This window comes from Leptonotus elevatus, chromosome 8 (assembly GCF_054856555.1).
Source record: "Leptonotus elevatus isolate MCC_2025b chromosome 8, RoL_Lele_1.0, whole genome shotgun sequence".
Taxonomy (NCBI): Eukaryota; Metazoa; Chordata; class Actinopteri; order Syngnathiformes; family Syngnathidae; genus Leptonotus; species Leptonotus elevatus.
The window spans coordinates 10,567,090-10,586,365 of NC_141246.1; the positions used below are offsets into that span (position 1 = coordinate 10,567,090).

The following is a 19,276-nucleotide window of genomic DNA, read 5'->3' on the forward strand; positions in this document are numbered from 1 at the left end:
GGACAACACACTGATTTTTTTATTATTGTCAAGTTAGTTAATCACTGCCCGTAATATTAGTCGTTTTCACTTGTTTCATTGCAAACATCTAAAGCAGAGGTTCACAACCCTTTTTTGAAACTGAGAGCTACTTCTTGGGTACTGATTCATATAAAGGAATCATATATTTGCTAGCAGTTGTTTGAAGGTTTATAATTATTAACATCGATGTGGATTTGTTTACCCTTCTATGGTGTATCCCGTGATATGTTAGCATTAAGTTAGCAGACTTTTGTTAAGAGACATTGCATGTTTTAGTTGATATGTATATAAATGGATAATATGAAATGTTTGATTCACTTTTTCTGCTACTCAGTGCGCGTTAAAGTAGGAGTTGCTCAAAGTCACATCGGTGATCATTCCGATTAGCCTAGCAACGAGTTTTACATTACATGCTAGTATTGAGCTTCTGGACTAGCATGGGAGGAAATTATATCATCTTGTTGAACATTTTGCTGTTTAAATATATAATGTTTAATTCTCTTTTGTTAGATTTTTTAAAATTCAGTTTTACAGAAGACTTCAACTGGGCGTGACAAACAGCTTGAAGCAAACTGTGGGCTCTATTAACTCATTTGCTCCCAAAACGTATTCTATTATTATAATAATAATATTCTATTTTAAATATCACCATGCTCCCAAAGACGCATTTATACGTTTTATGTTTATTTTTATTTTTTATGCTAGAGCATACAAAAAGGCTTTGATGCAGCCTCTGAACTGAAGAGAAAGCATAAAGCAATGGTAGTTATTACAAAAACGGCCAGCAGGTGGCAGAAGAGTATAAGAGGGCTATGTTGAAACAAGCTGTTTCCCCCACTTTTGTAAACAGATTTGTGTATAATGATGGAACTTAGCTATATTCTAATGCTAATTGCTGCAAAAACTAAACCAGACAGAAATATACTTCTTTTTTTTTTCCTGATCAAAGAAAATACTCTAATCTTTCTTTTGGTAGTTCCATGTTTTTATAGCAATAGAACACAATATTCTGTGGGCCTTGCAAAATAGTCAAAATCCAGTAAAACAGCCGGGAGCAAAGGGGGTTTCTTCAGTAAAAATGGCTGTCAGTGAATGAGTTAATGTGACCAGCGCAGGCAAGCGTAAGGCGTAGTGTAAATTGCAGAGGCAGGTTGGACCATGTGTTGGTATTTTTGGCAATTTTTCGGCGCAAGAGGCATGCTGATAGTCCTTGACATCGCAGAAGAGGAAACTGTTCGTATCCACCCCACTATAACTGTGCCTCGACCAGTGGGAAGATTTTAAAATAACATAAAAATTATATTAATATGAATGCATTCAATGATTTGATTTGTTGATGATTCAAAGTGTTTGATGTATGCCATTGTCATATTTATGAATTAAATATGACGACATCCACCACACATGTTCGCAGTCTACAGTCTGTCTATAGTGCCTATTTAACCTATTGCAGGTGGCTCTGGCACGTGCCGGCACGCCTGCGAAGAAGCAATGTAGAGTCATGCCGTTAAACCCACGTTTCCTGGGAAGAGTATGTGGTAAGATGTGTTAGAGTCATCGCAGAGTAAGTGAATCCAGAATAACGATGACGATTCGGATGATTACGATGGCGCAAGTGAGAACACATGCTCGAGCGCATGTCTCTTGAAGTGGAAAAAAAGTAATTGTTGACAGTTTTTTGCCAACAATGGAAATAAATGAACATTTAGAGTTACGCCTACTGTAACCACACGTGCACAGGTGGGAAAACTATGCACTAGTTGGACAAAAGCAAAGACACCCGGAATGTGCTTTATCTTTGACACTGTATCCGTGCAAACTGAGTGAATGAACTCAATGTTCAGTTCACAGTTTTTATTGTTTGCTTTTAAAGCCATGTGTGCCTCTGTTCCCTCTGCAGATTTGATTTGCTTTCTGTAGCTTCACCCCTCAGGACGTCAACATGACACACATGACACAGTGAATTTGTTTGTCATGTTCACAAACAGGAACTAACGACTTGTTGGATCCAGAATACTGATTTGGGTTCACCGACAGTAAGGATATGTCTCTACTAATGTCCTTCTACACCAGAGGTCAGCAACCTTTAGTGTCAAAAGAACCATTTTAAGGCCAAATAAATAACAAAAAAACTGTATGGAACCGCAAAACATTTGAATATTGTGATGAGTGAAACAGTGTGTTAGTGTTAGCCACCATAACAAAAAATAAAAAAATTCAGCATCCAATACTTTGAGATTCCTTTTCTTCTACCTTTTATCTTCCATCTTCCGCTTTTGGATTTTTCTGGCATTTTTGCTATCAATTTTCTGATTTTCTTTTTTTTTTTGTGGCAATTTTATGGTAATTTTCGTGATTTCTTCTTTTGTTTTTGGACATTTTATAGTTACATTTTAAACATTTTTCTGCCTTTTTAAAATGAATTTTCTGACTTTTTTGGCAATTCTTTTCTGCCTTAAAAAAATTGAATTCTCTGATATTTTTGTCAATTTCATGGAATTTTATGGTTATTTTCTGCTTTTGCTCTTATTTTTGGGACATTTAATGGTCACTTTTTGGACATTTTTAGGTAATTTTTAAAAACGTTTTCATCAATGTTTCATCTATCTTTTTGAGACAACAAAAAATTGGGACTCTGTCATTTTTTGAATAGTTAATCATTAATTTTTTAATCCATGAATTTATTTGAATAAAATTTTATCGAAAAAGAAGGTAAGAAAATATTAATTTTTACAGTTTATTTTTTTTTAATCCACTGGGAGCCACAGGAGCAGGACCAAAGAGCTGCAGGTGTGTGCTGACTCCCATTTAACATGAGTTTGAATGGGAGTGGTTAATTCAGAACAAAGCCACATGCCCACTTATAAGAGGGTGTGCACATTTGTGCTGCTTCTTTTTATGTACAAGTTATAGGTCAAAATTAAAAAGAAAGGTTTTGGTGAAATGATTTATTTTGATCAATTATATTTTATATCATAAAAATATGGCATTTGAAGGGTGAGTAGACTTCATACTCTATATCTACTGACTACTGTACCAGTAGTTGATTTACTACATTACCGCTATGGCAAATAACAATAAATGTGAGTGTGTTTTTTTTTTATATGGAGCAACAGCTTTGTGTGCGTCTGACCTTGGGGAAGCGCTCCTTGTACACATGGTTCATCATCACTATTTCATTGTCGTAACAGGATGGCGAGCGCCCCGGGCTGAGGAGAGACAAAGGCAAGTGCACGAGTGTAAGACACATCACTCAGTGAGGAAAATCAAAGAGCGTGTAAAATATGCAGGCAAAAGCGTAATGCAACTCTTTTTTTTCCCCCTCCACTTAAAAAAAAATAAAACATTCACAGCTCCACGACATGTCCATCTCGTCCACTTACTATGCTAATGCGCTCCAGAAATTTACTACTGTCTTTAATTAATGGAGACTTCTTGTATAAAACACTCTCCTCCATCACAGGCTTTGAGAGACATAAGCACTGAAAGGGTGCTCAAAATATTAATATAATCCCTTTTTTCAACTATACCGACACTACAATGGCACATCAGTGGCATGAGAGAGCATACGATGATGAAAAGATGTCTTGTGGGCAAAACAGAAAAATCCTCACAGACTGACGTGATGTGAATAGTAACAATGAGGGACGTCAAGGTACACAATGGGGGGCGCTATGGAAAAGCCGGGACACATGCTGGACTATTATCTAGGACAGGATCTGCTGAGCGGATTAATACGCCAGCCGAGAGCTGATAAGTAGTGATGCGTCGTATGGTGTTGAGGGATCCAGAGAGGATGCTGGGGTGTGCGAGCAGGGAGTGTGCACCTTGTACCCCTGGAATGAAAAGAGCTGCTGCTTTGTGGAGGCGCCCAAAACCACAGGGTGCCAGGATGGGATACCCAAGAAGGATAAGATTTTTTTCTCTCTCTCTGCATTGGGCGTGGTTGTTTTGTGGGCTCCTTGACAGCACCCGCGGCGTGTGTACTTCCATCAAGACTGTTGCAATAAAGTTTTTAGCTTGTCCTCACGACCGCCTTCAAATATTGAACTTCTATTTCACCTCTCAGCCGTAAAGTGGCAGATCAACAGACAGGAAATTGCTGTCCTTGGCGTCACATTTTTCAGTGGCGCATATTTATATGTATTTAACGGATTACGTACGCAATCTAGTCATGCATGCGGTATGTGATGCTAGCAAAACCATCAGGATCAATTTGAGTGGATCGGCATGGACATGTTGACATTCTGCGGTAATTTAACCTCCCTGATAATTAAACTTTAATTAATCCCAAATTACAGTCTGCCACTCAGTGCCGGCGCCATGACAGCAATGCATCTAACTAATGTAGGTAATATAATAAAGATAATGCATAGTTTAAAGTAATTATTTATATACTAGCAGACACACGTTTGGAAAACGGTATGGTACTTGTTACTTAAATTTATACTCTTAAAAACACCTATGTGCATTGAACGTTACAATAGAACCATTCCAGTCGAGTTAGTTTTTGTCAAGGCAATGATTTCAAGGCATCACCACTTAAAAGGACAAAAATAGCATCCAATCAGATTACACAGATGCTATGAGTGCTCTTAAGGGGCATCTCACTGATGTCACGCCAAAACCTTCGTACCTCCAAAATTAGCACTTTTCAGGAGCTTGCAAAAAAAAAGCCATTTTCAACACTTTAGATTGGCCAATTATTTGTAAAAATGACAGCTACACGTGTGGACTGAGCAGAAGTATATATATATATATATATATATATATATATATATATATATTTTTTTTTTTTAAGTGAACTCATTCACTGCCATAAATTCATAAAAAAAAAGAAAAAAAGATTAAAAATTAGGGGTGACAGGCAATATATATTTTTATTGTAATTAATCGCATGACTTCACGAGTTAACTAACGAATAATCACAAATTTTAAATCTGTTCTAAATGTACAAAAAAATCTAGGTTTTCATACTCTTGTTAACAAAAGTGGAAAAAATATTAAACTAATAGAAATACTTCAAATGAATTTTTGACGTCTATAGCCGTCAATGGCAGTGAATGAGTTAAGAACATTGACATAATGTGACTTATGTGGTTTCAGCCCGACGCTAGCGATATATGTAGTGGTTCGCTATGGTATGCTGTGATGTATTAACATTGTAATTCTAAACTCTTTATAAATGTTGGCATTTCTTCTTTCGGTTCTGCAAAATAATTTCTGAACATTCGCACAGTGTTGCCATTTATTTTGGCATTTGTGAATTCACTTATTTATTTATTTTATTTTATTCACTATCCTCCGTTATTCAGTGAAAACTGGCCAAATCAATGTTTTGCCATGTCTAACATAAAATACTGCTTTGGCGCCATCTTGGGACAAAGGAATACTAAATTAAAAGTTTTTAATGTAACAATCTTGGATTAATAGTTTAAGCTGTGCAGAAAAAGGATAGATGGAATTTGACAGTATATCAAAAACAACACAACTAGAGTACGTCTTAATCCCCTTTTTTTTTTTGCACCCAAGTCCCTCGATTGGGTTTTTGCTAATAACAAGTTCTGATCCGATACCTTTTTATATGGTTAAAAGACAACAGTGGTTCAAATCAAGTAAACCATTTTTTTCATCTTCTCCTTCATTCTTTATTGTTGACTTTAGAAATATTGCAATTTTTTTAAAACTACCTTTTTCAGTTGTTACGATCAGCTGAACATCCTGATTACGTGATCGGATCTGGCCAATGGTAACAATAAGTGCACACAGATCAGATTGAAAGGTGCTTACAGAGTAATTTATATTATTTGACATTATGATCAGCTTGTCCTAAAACAAGCAATAAGCACATGATCCAGCAAAAATTTTTTTTTATAATTACTAATCATCGTCACCCATGACTTAATTAAACGAAACGTGACATTTTGGAAATTTTTTCCTTAGCGGAGGTCTCACCTGAGGCTCCGAGAGCGAGGACGGACGTGCGGCGAGCGGCGGCCCCCGTCGTCGTCCGTGATGCTCTCGGTGCTGCCAAAGTGCTTGGACAGGAAGTGCAGCTCGTCCATGGTGGGCTGGAAGGGCAGCTGGTGCAGGCGTTCCTGGGACGAGCTGGACGACTGGAAAGGAACCAGCGGCACCCAGAAGAGAGGGAATGATTTTGTTTTATCTTTTGATTTTCTTTGCACCTTTGATGCCTGCGAAGCGGCTAATAATTGATGTGAACGAGGGAGAGCAGAGAAGCGAGGAGGACAGGAAAGTACACAGTGCGCCATCATGTGAGTGGGCGCAAAAACAACAACAAGGTAGCAAGAGAAAGGTGAAAGAACAGAGAAAATATCAAGAGAGACAGAAGAGTAGAGCAACAGAAGGTTAAACTCGGCAAGGAACGGCGGAATAAAAGTGGCCTGCTGCCTCTCGGGAGTTGATAACGGCTTTTTCGCCAGCTCAGCGGGGAAAACGCCAACCTGGATCGATAGTAGAGTGAATGAACACGCCTCCCAATGGGATGTCATGCTTGGCATTGACCACACAATCATTTCTGCTGGAAGAAAGCTGGCTTGCAGCCACTTGGAAGGTGAAGAGTGGAATAATGGCGAGGAATGCAGGCAGTCCGGTCAAAGAAACATCACCGTCACTGAGTGGGAACTGAACGATTTAGACAAACAAGCATGTTCACATCTAAACACAATCAGGAATCCTTAATGAACCTAACATGGATGCCAGAGTAACCCTGAGAAAAACGCCAAAAAGCACGGGGAAAACATGCAAATTCCACAGGACAACATAACAGATTCAAACCCTCAACCTCAGAACTGTGACGCAGACGAGAATCCACTAGCACACCTTGCTCGGAATAAATGTTAATATAACAAATATGCAAAATATACAGCAGAACCTTCTCATATTTACCAAGAAGTGGTTCCAAGTGGCAGTTTTCAAAGAGGTTCTTATTTATGCTGTGCACCGCTTACTTCCCGTTTCGGAAAATGTTATGCATGCATTTAAAGATGGACGTATGAGTTCTCCCCACACAAGCATGCTCACAACCTTTCATCTACTCTGATCAATATGCAGGGACGAGGCTGCGGCTAACCAGGCGAGTAATGCCTCCAATAGGCGAGAAGGAACCAAGCAGGAAGAGGAGAGGAGCATGTGTAGACTGCACGATTAGTGAAACGGGATCGACAGTACGGGTAGTAGTTCATTTCAGTGCTGCTGTGGACAAACAGGAAAAGACGCAGAGAGAGAGATGCAGAGATTTTTCTGCCTAAATGATCTTGTAATCACCTCTGTGCCACCCACCCCCCTCCTCATTAACTATCCACGCCAGAGGAAACACAGCGAGGGTGTACGGGAATTTATTGGAACACGTTTCAATTATCTCTGCTCCACTTCTTTTTTTTTTTTTTCATTTTCTTCTCCAAGACGACCGAGTGATGGTGCGCAGACAAATCAGGTCAATCATTTCTTGGCAACTGATGAGGTATTTTTAAGTTTTGCCTGCTCTTTTGCGTTTTTGTGTGAGCACGGATGCTCGCGGGGCGTGAAATCTTTTTAAAGTGAGAAGACGCGAGCGGAACAGGCAACTTCAGAGCATGACTATATCAACAGCGGAACGCCAATTGATTTTATGCATTAAAATGTATACACATTAAAATATTCATGCACAGGACACAAAATATGTTTACAAAAAATACAGTGTAGCTGAAGGAAATAGCCCCTAGCACACTCTAAGGCAGGGGTGCAAAAAATATGGCCCGCAAGCCAGGCACGGCCCACTGAATTCTTTAATCATTAATGTTGCGTTCATTAAAAAAAAAAAAAAAAATCCTCAAACTAGTTGATTAAAATGTATTTAGTCATTTGTATTTCTTTATTAGCTCAACTAGGATAGCCACATGCTAACCTAACGACTCGAGGACAAGCGCCATAGAAAATGGATGGATTTGTCTTAAAGTCACATTTAGCTCAACTAGGATAGCCACATGCTAACCTGCTAACCTAGCGGGGACAAGCGCCATAGAAAATGGATGGATTTGTCTCAAAGTCACATTTCGGGCTCGGTTTTTAAGCCAAAACTTCAATTTCCAGCTTGACGGTTTGACACAAAGCATATTTTTTTAAACTTGAATTTAAATGTTTTTGTACACATTATACTCCGATCACAAACATGCAGGCACGCAAGGAGAGATTCAGAGTGAAAGATGCACTATTTGAAATGGGGTGGTGGGTACGATGCCTTGCTCAAAAGGCACCTTGACAGTCGCCAGCAAGCATTTTGTGATCTCATACTAGGCAAACTCAGCTGTTTGATTTTTAAATCTCTTTTCACACATATGTAACAAAAAAAACGAACTAACTAACTAACATTTGGATGAATTCTTAACGCTAACATCAGCAACATACTACAGCATATTATATTACATTACAGCAAATTAGAAGCCAGCTAATCTCACAGAATGGATTGTGTTTGACTTTGTAAGTAGTAGAGAGCTGACTTTTGTTTTGTTACTTACAAGCATGTGTTTAATTTAAATGATTTAACGAAATATAACATGTCCTAACCCCAAATCCTAATGAATGGTCAAATACTTTTTAGAGTGTCTGTTGAGCATTGCTGCCGAGTTTTGCAGATGTGTGAATTTTCACAGATGTTGCACGCCTTGATTCAAACCTAAAAATTCTGAACTGTGAAGCAGACGTGCTAACCACTCGCACACCGAGCTCCCTTTACATAATAATTTTAAACACAAATGTCAAGTAGGCTCTTTTAAGCCTCTCTAACAAACTCTTACCGTTGAACTGGGAGTATTTGTGCCATATCCCGAGGAGGGAAGCGAAGCCAAGGACCATCGACGGCCATCAGGCCTGAGGGAGACAGAACAAGAAGCGGTAAAAATTACAACACGCCCTGGAAAGTTTTTTGTTTTTTTTTAATCAGTTTAAATAGCATAACATACAACAACACACACAAACTCACACACACAGTAGATAAAAAAAAAAAAGACTAGCCCCCGTTTTGCATATGAGTGTTTGTTATCACCTCCTGTTTCACTGTGCATGAGAAATTAATCCCATCAACAATTTCACAGTTAGCCTTTCACAACAAAAAAGGGATGCGAACCTTCTTGAAGAGGCGAAAGAGAAGTGGGCGGGACCACTTGGTGAGAAGTTGCGTGGGCTGTCCAATGGGCTGCTTCCTAGTGACATAAACGTGACAGAAAGGAGGATTTGAGAGTTTCTGGAGGGGATAATAACCAAATAATGCAAGACATAAGTATGCATCTCATTTGAGGGCAGTTTGCGCATGCAGCCAGTCACTTTTGATAAAAACAAAAATAAAAAATAAATGATTTCAGGAATTGACTTAAACCTGACTTTCTTATTTTTCACCAAGTTTGAGTCGCCCTGAAGCAACCAAGGGAGCTGTCAGACACCCGCCCGTCAAATATAAATAAAAGACTTGTTCCAAGTGCATGAATCTATCGGGGTTCATATTGGGTTGAAACTGAGAGAAAAGCCTTATTTAGAATAATTTACCAGATTTTGTGAGAAATCCAACAGTTCTTTAGTGTAAATGTACTCTGTGGGTCACCCAAACAACGTCCTTGTTACCTATTGGTTTCCTCAATTAAAAACTGTTATAAAATTGTGACCATATGAAGAAAATTGTATCCCCCCCCACACACATTTTCAAGCAAAGTAAACAGACATTAGGTCATCATATTAACAAACTTGAAAAAGGAAAAGTTTTTGTTGCTCTCGTAGTAAGAGACTGCTCAGAGTACTTCAAAATGACGGCAAACTATGAGCCCAAAGAAGATACATTTGTAAAATATCAAATGTGTTTGTGCCGATTTGTAAGTGTACGAGATTGCACTATTTAGCACTTGTAGTCTAAAAATAACATCTGAAGATTCAACGGAACAACTTGCAACAAAGCAAACAGTATCGCTGCTGTTGCCATGGCGACCTAATAAGATCGCCTACGTCAGTGACACTGTGAAACCTCGGCATAATGCACAAGTGTATGATTTTCTATACTGACCTATGTGTCCAGGCAGTGGGGAGTGAGGCCTGGGAAGGGTGGGAGACGTACTGGTCAGGATGAGGCTTTTCCGGTTACTCGTTCTGCAGCTGGAACGCAATCACAATCGGTCAATAACTGCTGTGACTCTTGTGTTTGTGTTCAAATCAAATTAACGTTAGCATGCGTGTGTGCTCGCGTGTAAACATAACATGATGTTATTGACAAGTTAACACATTTGATCTGTTTTGGACATTATTTACAACAGATAATAGGAGTATTGGGAAACCTTGGTGTGTAATCATCCATTCCACATTTTGGTCTATGAGACGAAGTGACGTCACAAAAACAGTAGCGACTTTGCCGGCTAAAACAGCATATTTGAGTTAGCCTGATTTTGTTAAAAAATTAATCAGTAGGAACTGCAACTGTGTCAGGATGTCATAAAAAGTCATTTTCGCCCATCAAACTGCATTTGAGAGAAGCTTATCCAGCATTTGCTTAGCGGCTAGTAGCTAGCTGCTAGCCACTAGCTGATAACGTTGGCAATGGGCGCCGTATCTCAATATTAGAATGATTAGAAATTTTTTTGTGTATGTTTTTGATTAATGATTGAACATTATTTTGGGATGATGTGTCGATATTGGTAGCAACAGTTTCTGACAGCAATGCAAACTTTGTCAGGAAGACAAACAACCGTACACCACCACAATCGCTTCGAAATATAAGTGTAACAAAGACATTGATGCCCATGTATTCATTTTGACATATATATCTAAAAAAATGATTAAAGCTAAATTAATTTATGGTACCGAAAATTCCAAAACCCTGCTCTGTACTGACGTGACTAATCCCAACCATTGATTAATCAATTGAGGCCCAACGACGGTCCTTATCGTGTATAATAAATGTTGCGGTGAGAAAAGAAAGACTTTCTGCTCCCGATTGCACCACTGTCTTACGCAATTTTTCACTTTGACATGCTTTGTGGCTCTGTCATTTATAACCACGTGTAACAGGGAAAGTGTCTCATTTGTTCAGTGACTCAACAGAACCATAACGTTGCATCAGCCTGCTCCATACTTCTTTAGAAGGTTGCATTAAACCACACATTTCTTAATATATCTCAAACGAGACAGAAAGTCTATCATTGTAATCTATACCCCCACTGTCTGGAAGCCCTCCCACAAGTTCTCCTACCTTATCGCCCCTTTCGGAGTCTTATTTGGAGCACAGCGAGACGGCAAAACCGTACGTCTCTGTGGCTCTGGCCAAGGGAGAGCGCGTGTTCAGACTTGCAGAACGGAGGAGCTGCATATTGAAATATTTAGGGGAAATGCATTAGCTCGAGATGTGGAGCTGGATGTGGTGTCAGTGGCTCCAGAGGATGAAAGTGGAAGCGGAGGACGGAGTGATAGACAAAGACAAAAACATGAGGCAACTTCCCCTCGGTGCTGTCCATACAAACACAGAATTATTTTTCATTCCACTCCATACTTCACCTTCACATCTCATAAATGCACATTTACATTTGCTGACATTGGAAGGCTGAATCACTAGAGCGCACACGCTTGACTCCCTTGTGTATTTTTTTACTGCTGATTCATCAATCATCTTGTCTACAGGAGACCCACACAGGAATCAACAAGTAGTTGTGACTCATTACCATGTGGACATGTTGATGTCATGATGTTTATATATTTTTTGGTCAAACTTAATACTGAGTAATGCCATCATTACGACGCTACATTAAATTCTTCGCCAGCCACAAAACTGTTGAAGCGACGTTTACATAATGTCCCCATTGACTACAGCACAGGTGTCGAAGTTCGGTCCTCGAGGGACCGAGTCCTGCATGTTTTCAAGGTTTCTCTACTCCAACACACCTGATTCAATGATCAGGATCATTATCAGGCTCCCGCAGAGCTGGCTGATGAGCTTAAATATGAATCAGCTGTGTTGAATGTGGGAAACCTCTAAAACGTGCAGGACTGAGGCCCTCGAGGACCGGAACTTTGACAGCACTGCATTACAGCAACATCGTTTGAGGCAGTGATTGCCGCGGATGCCCGGCAAGACTTTTAAATGGTCACACCTGACAGTATATAATATTTTCGTTGGATGCTCAGTCTCGTGATACTCTGACTGCTTGGCTGGGATGATAAGAGGGAGGGAGGGAGGGAGAAAGGGAAGGAGGGAGGGAGAAAGAGAGAGAGGGAGGGAAAGAGAGAGAGAGAAAACAAGAGAGAGAAAGAGAGAGAGGAGAGAGAAGGAACGGATGGAAGGCGAGCTCGAGAGAGAGGGAGTGAGGGAGAGAGAGGGAGAGAAAGCAAGAGAGACAGAAGGGGAGAAAGCGAGAGAGAGCGCATAAACGAACAAACGAATGAGCGAGAGACAGAGCGCGAGAAGGACCAGATGAGGGAGAAAGAGAGAGAGTGTGAAAGCAAGAGAGAGAGAGAGAGGGAGAGAGAAGGAATGGATGGAAGGCAAGCTAGAGAGAGAGGGAGTGAGGGAGAGAGAGAGTGAGAGAGAGCAAGCGAGACAGAAGGGGAGAAAGCGAGTGAGAGAGAGCGCATAAACGAACAAACAAATGAGCGAGAGACAGAGAGAGCGAAAAGGACCAGATGAGAGAGGAAGAGAGAGTGTGAAAGCGAGAAAGAGAAAGAGCGAAAGAGAGAGAGAGAGGAGAGAGAGGGAGAGAGAAGCAACGGATGGAAGGCGAGATAGAAAGAGAGGGAGTGAGGGAGAGAGAGCGAGAGAGAGCAAGAGAGACAGAAGGGGAGAAAGCGAGCGAGAGCGCATAAACGAACAAATGAATGAGCGAGAGACAGAGAAAGCGAGAAGGAACAGATAGGGGAGAAAGAGAGAGAGTGTGAAAGCAACAGAGAGAGAGAGAGAGAGAGAGAGAGAGAAGGACCGGATGGAGGGCGAGACAGAGAGAGGGAGAGCAAGAGAGACAGAAGGGGAGAAAGCGAGCAAGAGAGAGTGAGAGGGAGGAGAGAGAAGGACCAGATGGAGGGCGAGCCAGAGGGAGAGAGAGAGGGAGCAAGAGAGACAGAAGAGAGAGAGAGCAAGCAAGCACGTATAAATGAACAACCAAATTAGCGAGATAGAGTGAAAGAGAGAGAGAGAAAGAGAGAGCAAGAGAAACAGAGGGGGAGAGAGCGAGCAAGCAAGAGCGTATAACAAACGAATGAGCGAGCAAGCAAGAGAGAGCGAGAGAGTGCGAGAGAGAGAGACTCCCTTGACATCTTGACTCTCATAATATTGTTGCCTTTGTTTAGAACAAGAACACAAACAAATGAATGAGAAAACTAAAAAAAAAACATTTCGACACGACGCCTCGTCTTGCCTTTAACGCCAACATTAATTGAAGCCACAGTGGAAGCAGCCCATTGAAGGTGACACAAAAGCAGCTCTGTGTGACTGCATGTTAAAAGGTTTATGACAAACAATACATTTAATAGGCAAAGCCTAAGAAGATTTGAATGTAAACACAATGTCCGTTAGTAACCCGTTTCAACAATGCGCGTTCAAAACTAGACTTACAGACCGTTATTGTGATTCAATTCAAACAAAAGACGTTACGCCTTCACATTATTCAAACAAATTCAGATCCAATTAGGTTAATCAAGAACACATTTCCTTCCTGCGCAATTAATTGACCGAGACGGAAGATGAGGAACAACGCCGGAGGAAGGAGGACGACGTGAGGATGGGATGCAAAGCGCCAAACCGCGGCAGCGCATTTCAAGTTGAAACCCGAGGAGGCAAACTCTCTCTTCTGTCTTCCCGCGGCGCAAAAATACAAAATCATCAGGCTGAATTTCAAAATGTGATCTGGGACAACAACGTCTGTGTGTCTTTGTTGCCAGCGCTGCAATCCATCATAATCCGTCATGTGCGCTCAGTGTGTTTGTGCGACAGACGACTCGTGCCGTGGTGCCGTCAGGTAGATGGAGCGCGATTGATCGTGGCCAACTATGCATGCGGCCGTTATGTGGGCCAATCGCGGGCTGCCAGAGTCTGCATGACATGGCAAATTTGGGAAAAACTGGTCCTGGCACAAACAATTAGATTTGACAAAAAAACAAGAGGGTCTACTTGTAATAGAATATATGAAAAGAAAAATATTTTCCATGGTGTTTAATGAATCGATGTGTTATAAGTGAATTTTTCAATTTAACTACTAATATAAATGAATGTTTCTTTCTATGTTAGTCTAATTTCTTCAGAGGCACTATTACGCATTTGAAAAAATCAACAAAGTCATTCAATCAGTAAAAGCCTAAATTAATAAGTCTTTTTTTTTTTTTAATAGCTCTTATTATATGACTATATACTAGGGGTGTGAATTGCCTCGTACCCAACGATTCAATTCGTATCACGATTCATAGGTCACGATTCGATTCGATTAATCCCGATACGAATCTATGAATTGATTATTGCGATTTTTTTATTACTCAAATTTAGAAAATACTAATCAGTAAATGTGTAGATTATAAGATTTGTATGAAAATGTATTTATTTATCTGAACTTCAGGCTTATAACTGAACCACTGCATTTAACAAACAGGTTGCAGTCTGTTTCATGTTTCAACAGCACTGAAATAAAATATTAAGGCTTAATGTCCCATTATTATAACATTCTTCCATGCTTAATGTGCGAATCCTAACCCAAAGGAAGACGTTTTGTTGAATATTCCCATTAAAAATTGATGTTTAAAAATCGATTCGAGAATTGTGCGCTGTAATATCGCGATATATTGCCGAATCGATTTTTTCTAACACCCCTAAAAATACATTCCATATTTTTCATGTTTGGAGACCCAGCAAGGGACATGAGAGTAAATGAATGTGTGTGTTTTTTTTGCAACAATAATGGTGAGTGAATCCAATAACAGAAAAAGCAACACAAACGACTGACTGCCGGAAATCCATGGCAGTCAGTGGCCAGGTTAATTCTCTGGCTAACGTGCGGTAGGAAGGTCAACGATTAAGTCTGCCGTAATGATTCGTGCAGAAGCTTTGACGACCAATTATCCCCTCTGCAGGCACTGAGCTGGCACGGGGGCCACTGGTGTCTTCTACGGACGTGACTGTGAATGTAAAAAGGTAGGTGGGAAAAAAAACGCACTTCTATTAACTGTGTTTTATTGACCCCCAAAAATTCCAAATATATCGTATTTCCTTTAAAAGTGGATTCCCTTCTAAAAGGCGCCTGAATTAAATTGCTGCCAGCGTGATCCAGAAATTATAAACACCTCAGCTCTAATGAAATAAACAAATAAAATAGTACTTATACAAAATATAGAGTAAGGACATAAGTGCTCATTATTAGCCAAAGTGCTACTTATTGTAATGTCAAGTGAGTTGAATTTACTTCTACTTTACAGTGCTCATATCTCAAGTTTGTGCTAGCAAGTCATAGTAAAAAACAAAACAAAAAAACGACGGGTGCTTGTTAACTTTGAGTTAATTTAAAGTTCCTTTAACGCCACCATTTTTTTTAAATACGCAATTAATGACTGCCCCTTACTTGGAAAGCAACGCAACACAGCAGACACGTCCATGTCAAAATTTAGCAGTAATAAATTGAATAATATTGTGGAGACTGGGGTCAAGTTGTATCTTACAATTTTAAAAATGTGCAGAATTTCATGTTACTTCATGTTAAAGATTAGATAGCTCTTAATATGAAAAGAAAAATGCACTGAGCTGTCACCAATGTCTAACAATTGCAATTATGCCTTTTAGTGGCAGAAAAATTACCTCAACACAAATCAATATCACACTCGTTTTTTTACAGTACAGTACATCTTTTTAATTTTAATCAATTAATTATTATGAAATTACCTTATCAATGACTAAAAGATGCAGCCATATTTCTATTAGTTCTACTTTTATGTTAACAAGAGTATGAAAACTTTAATAAAATATTTTACTGTACATTTAAAACTGATATAAAATGTGTGATTAATCGTGAGTTAATTATTGAAGTCCTGCGATTAATTATGATTAAAAAATTTAATCGCCTGACACCCCTTGAAAAATAGGTTTAAATAATGGCTAGTATCTCGAAAAGTTATTCAGTCAGGCCGTTAGCATCTTGAAGCAACACCTGTACTTATTCACTTTATTGTAGATTAGGGGTAGAAATCTTTGAAGGTCTCACGATTCGATTCCGATTTTTGGGTGTGCTTCAGAATCGATTTTCGATTGAGACCGATTTTTGATTCAAAATGATTTGAATGACAATGATTTTTGCTTCAATCTATAGATGTGCAAGGAATTGTAATGACTACTCCAGTCTGACTCGCTAATGCTAATTAGCGCGCTACTCGCGGCACTTTTATCATTCAAAAGAGCACTGCAAAAAAACTACTTTGATTGGAATAACTTGATTGTGACTTTTTCCTTCTGTTCTCTTATGTGTCTACAACTTTCTGTTCTCTTATGTGTCTACAACTTAACAGTGAATTAGACCGCGTGGAACCACCCTGCCCCTAAGTGGCCAAATCGGGTACAACATGAACAGCGCTCAAAATAAAGGCACGCACAGAAAAAGGCAAGACAGTATAAAATAATTTTAATAAAATCGATTTTGGGACATCGATTCTGAATCGTACTAAATGAGAATCGCGATTCTTATGAGAATCGATTTTTTGGGCACACCGCTATTTTCGATACATATTTATTATTCCTGTGTAAGTAAATGCTGAGGGGAAACTTTCTAGAATTAACTTGCAAAGCTTTTTTGTTATCAGGCGAAAAAAAAAATACAAAAACAGGTAAAAACAGGTTTTGAATTATGTTATTGCCATTTGCTTTTTTTTTTTTTATGCTAAGTGAAAGGCAGGGAGCATCAATAAAAATGGTAATTTTTCCAAGCCCTAATGGACATTCATCATTCCACATAGCGAATCACTACAAGAGTGTCTTTGCACTTTCAGGAGAAAAAATCAAAGTGAAAGTACTGTAAGAGGGAAACAAAAATGTAAAACGTGCCTGGACCTAACCGTCAAATTGAAAGTGGATTGACATAGGACCCTGCAAGGAAATGGAAAGAGTCAAGTCACTAAGCCGATGGTCTGCTGACTCACAGGGCACAGAGGACACTACACACTTCCTGGCGGTTCAGCCATCGATCCACCCAGACACACTTCCTGTCAGGTGACGTCTCTCTCTTTCTCTTTCTGGCTCTCTTTTTCTCCCTCGCTGCCTGTCAGTCCCTCCAGGGGCCTTTTTAAAGGTGAGTGCATGTTTACAGGTTTGGGAAGTGGGGCGGAAATGAAAATCATGAAATATGGTACCCCTTTAGAGAATCTCTTGACCATCTTGCTGGTCCCCAATCAGTCTTTATGCATAATATGCAACATCCACAGCTGTGGCTTCAATTGTGGACAATTTCCTGACGAAATCATGTGCAGTCTATTCATTGATTTAATTGAGGATGTTCAACTGCAAAAAAAAAAGGACTTTATAAATATTAAAATGCTAATTTTAACAATATGTTTTTAATAGTTGCACCGCACCATTTGTATTTTTTAACTCATTCACTGCCATTGACGGCTATAGACGTCAAAAATTCCTTCCACTTCCACTACTTCCAAAAAAATCATAATTTGAACTATTTCTATTAGTTTAAAATTGTTTTCCGTTTTTGTTAACAAGAGTATGAAAGCCTAGAAAAAAATTATTGTACATTAACAGAAATAAAATTTGTGATTAATCGTGAGTTAACTATTGAAGTCATGCAGTTAATTACCAACAAAAATTGTAATCGCCTGACACGATTAAAAAAAAAAATAGAAAAAAGAAAAGATTATTAAAAATGAGGGACGTCGGGCGATTATTTTTTTAAACCGTAATTTATCACATGACTTCACTAGTTAACTCACGATTAATCACAAATTTGACATCTGTTCTAAATGTACAATAAAAATAATTCTAGGTTTTCATGTTGTTGTTAACAAAAGTGGAAAAAAAATTTAACTAATACAAATAGTTCAAATTAATTTTTGACGTCTATAGCCGTTAATTGCAGTGAATGAGTTAGTTACAAAATATTAGAAACATTTCCCATTATATAGTGGAACTACAATACATGAATCACAAACGCCGTATAGAAATAAGAGCTTTTTTAATTTAAAAAAAAAAAGAAGAAGATATTTTTAAGTGACAAACCTTTAAGCGGCAGTGTATATTTTTTATGTAGCTTTAGTTAAAGGCAGATTTTTCCATTTGGCTTTTATATTCGGCCTCATTCACGTGTGCGGGTGCGCCTTCTGGTAAATCATTATAAAGTGAATACCAGTTTGTTTACTTAGCAGGTAAAAAAATACAAAAATAAACTGACATGGAATAATCAAACACAGGAAGTGATAAATAGCAAGTTGCCAAAATTCCACGTTAACGAATAATTAAGTGTACTGGCTGACAGCGGCATCTGCATTGCATGTGTGTCTGTGTGAAACTATCAAAAGAGAAACACTGTGTTATGCTTGGGGTCAGCCTGAACACCAGTCAACAACAGATGGTGCTGTCACGGTACAAACAACAGGAGCGGAAGACGGAAAGAAGTTTCCATGTTTAATGCTGGGCTTGGCTACATCAGCGCAGCTGCTTTATTTAGGAGAGCAGCCATGCGATATACTGTAAACTTGCTCGTTACTAACTACAAACGTGACAAAATATATTATGAATATTACTGGGAAAAAAAACAGGCAGCTAATGGCGGGAATTTCAATGCAGGTCCACGTGCTTTAATTCCAATTAAATTAACCCCTTCATACCCATAGATGGTTGCAGTGGACATGACATGTTCATTTTGCCCAGCAGAAAAAATGCGGGTCTGAATAACCGCTGTCTATTTCCATGTACAGTTTCGATATGGCTGTATTTACATTCACATACTTCATAATTCAAATACTTAACGTTTTTAACCTGTGTTTTAATTAGTGCTGTCAACGTTAAGGCGTTAACTAATTAAATAATCAAAAAAAAGTATCGCATTAATGCAGATTAATCGCACGATTAAGTGGATGGTTACGTTAAAGATAGCAAAGGTTGTGTTTGAGCAATAAACATAATGCAAGCATTTCATAAATGTTTGCGTATGACATTCAGATTATTTGTTCATGTCAAACTACTAGGGTCGTTTTTTCCCCCCCATTTTAAATTATTAATTATTAAATTAAGTAATTAACTGATTAGAAAAAGAGAAGG

At 38.9% G+C, this 19,276-nt stretch overlaps 1 protein-coding gene across 3 annotated transcripts in view; it reads right to left on the reverse strand.

The window, feature by feature from the left end:
* The window catches only part of mast1a (microtubule associated serine/threonine kinase 1a), a 71,603-nt gene that overhangs the window by 28,981 nt on the left and 23,346 nt on the right, over positions 1-19,276 (reverse strand). For all 3 annotated transcript variants that reach the window (XM_086081784.1, XM_086081783.1, XM_086081785.1), the window contains 5 exons: positions 10,070-10,158; positions 9,146-9,221; positions 8,817-8,889; positions 5,977-6,137; positions 3,155-3,230 (listed from right to left, as the gene is read on the reverse strand). In XM_086081784.1, the coding sequence (XP_085937910.1) occupies positions 3,155-3,230; positions 5,977-6,137; positions 8,817-8,889; positions 9,146-9,221; positions 10,070-10,158 (475 nt within the window). The remainder of the gene's footprint in view (positions 1-3,154; positions 3,231-5,976; positions 6,138-8,816; positions 8,890-9,145; positions 9,222-10,069; positions 10,159-19,276) is intronic.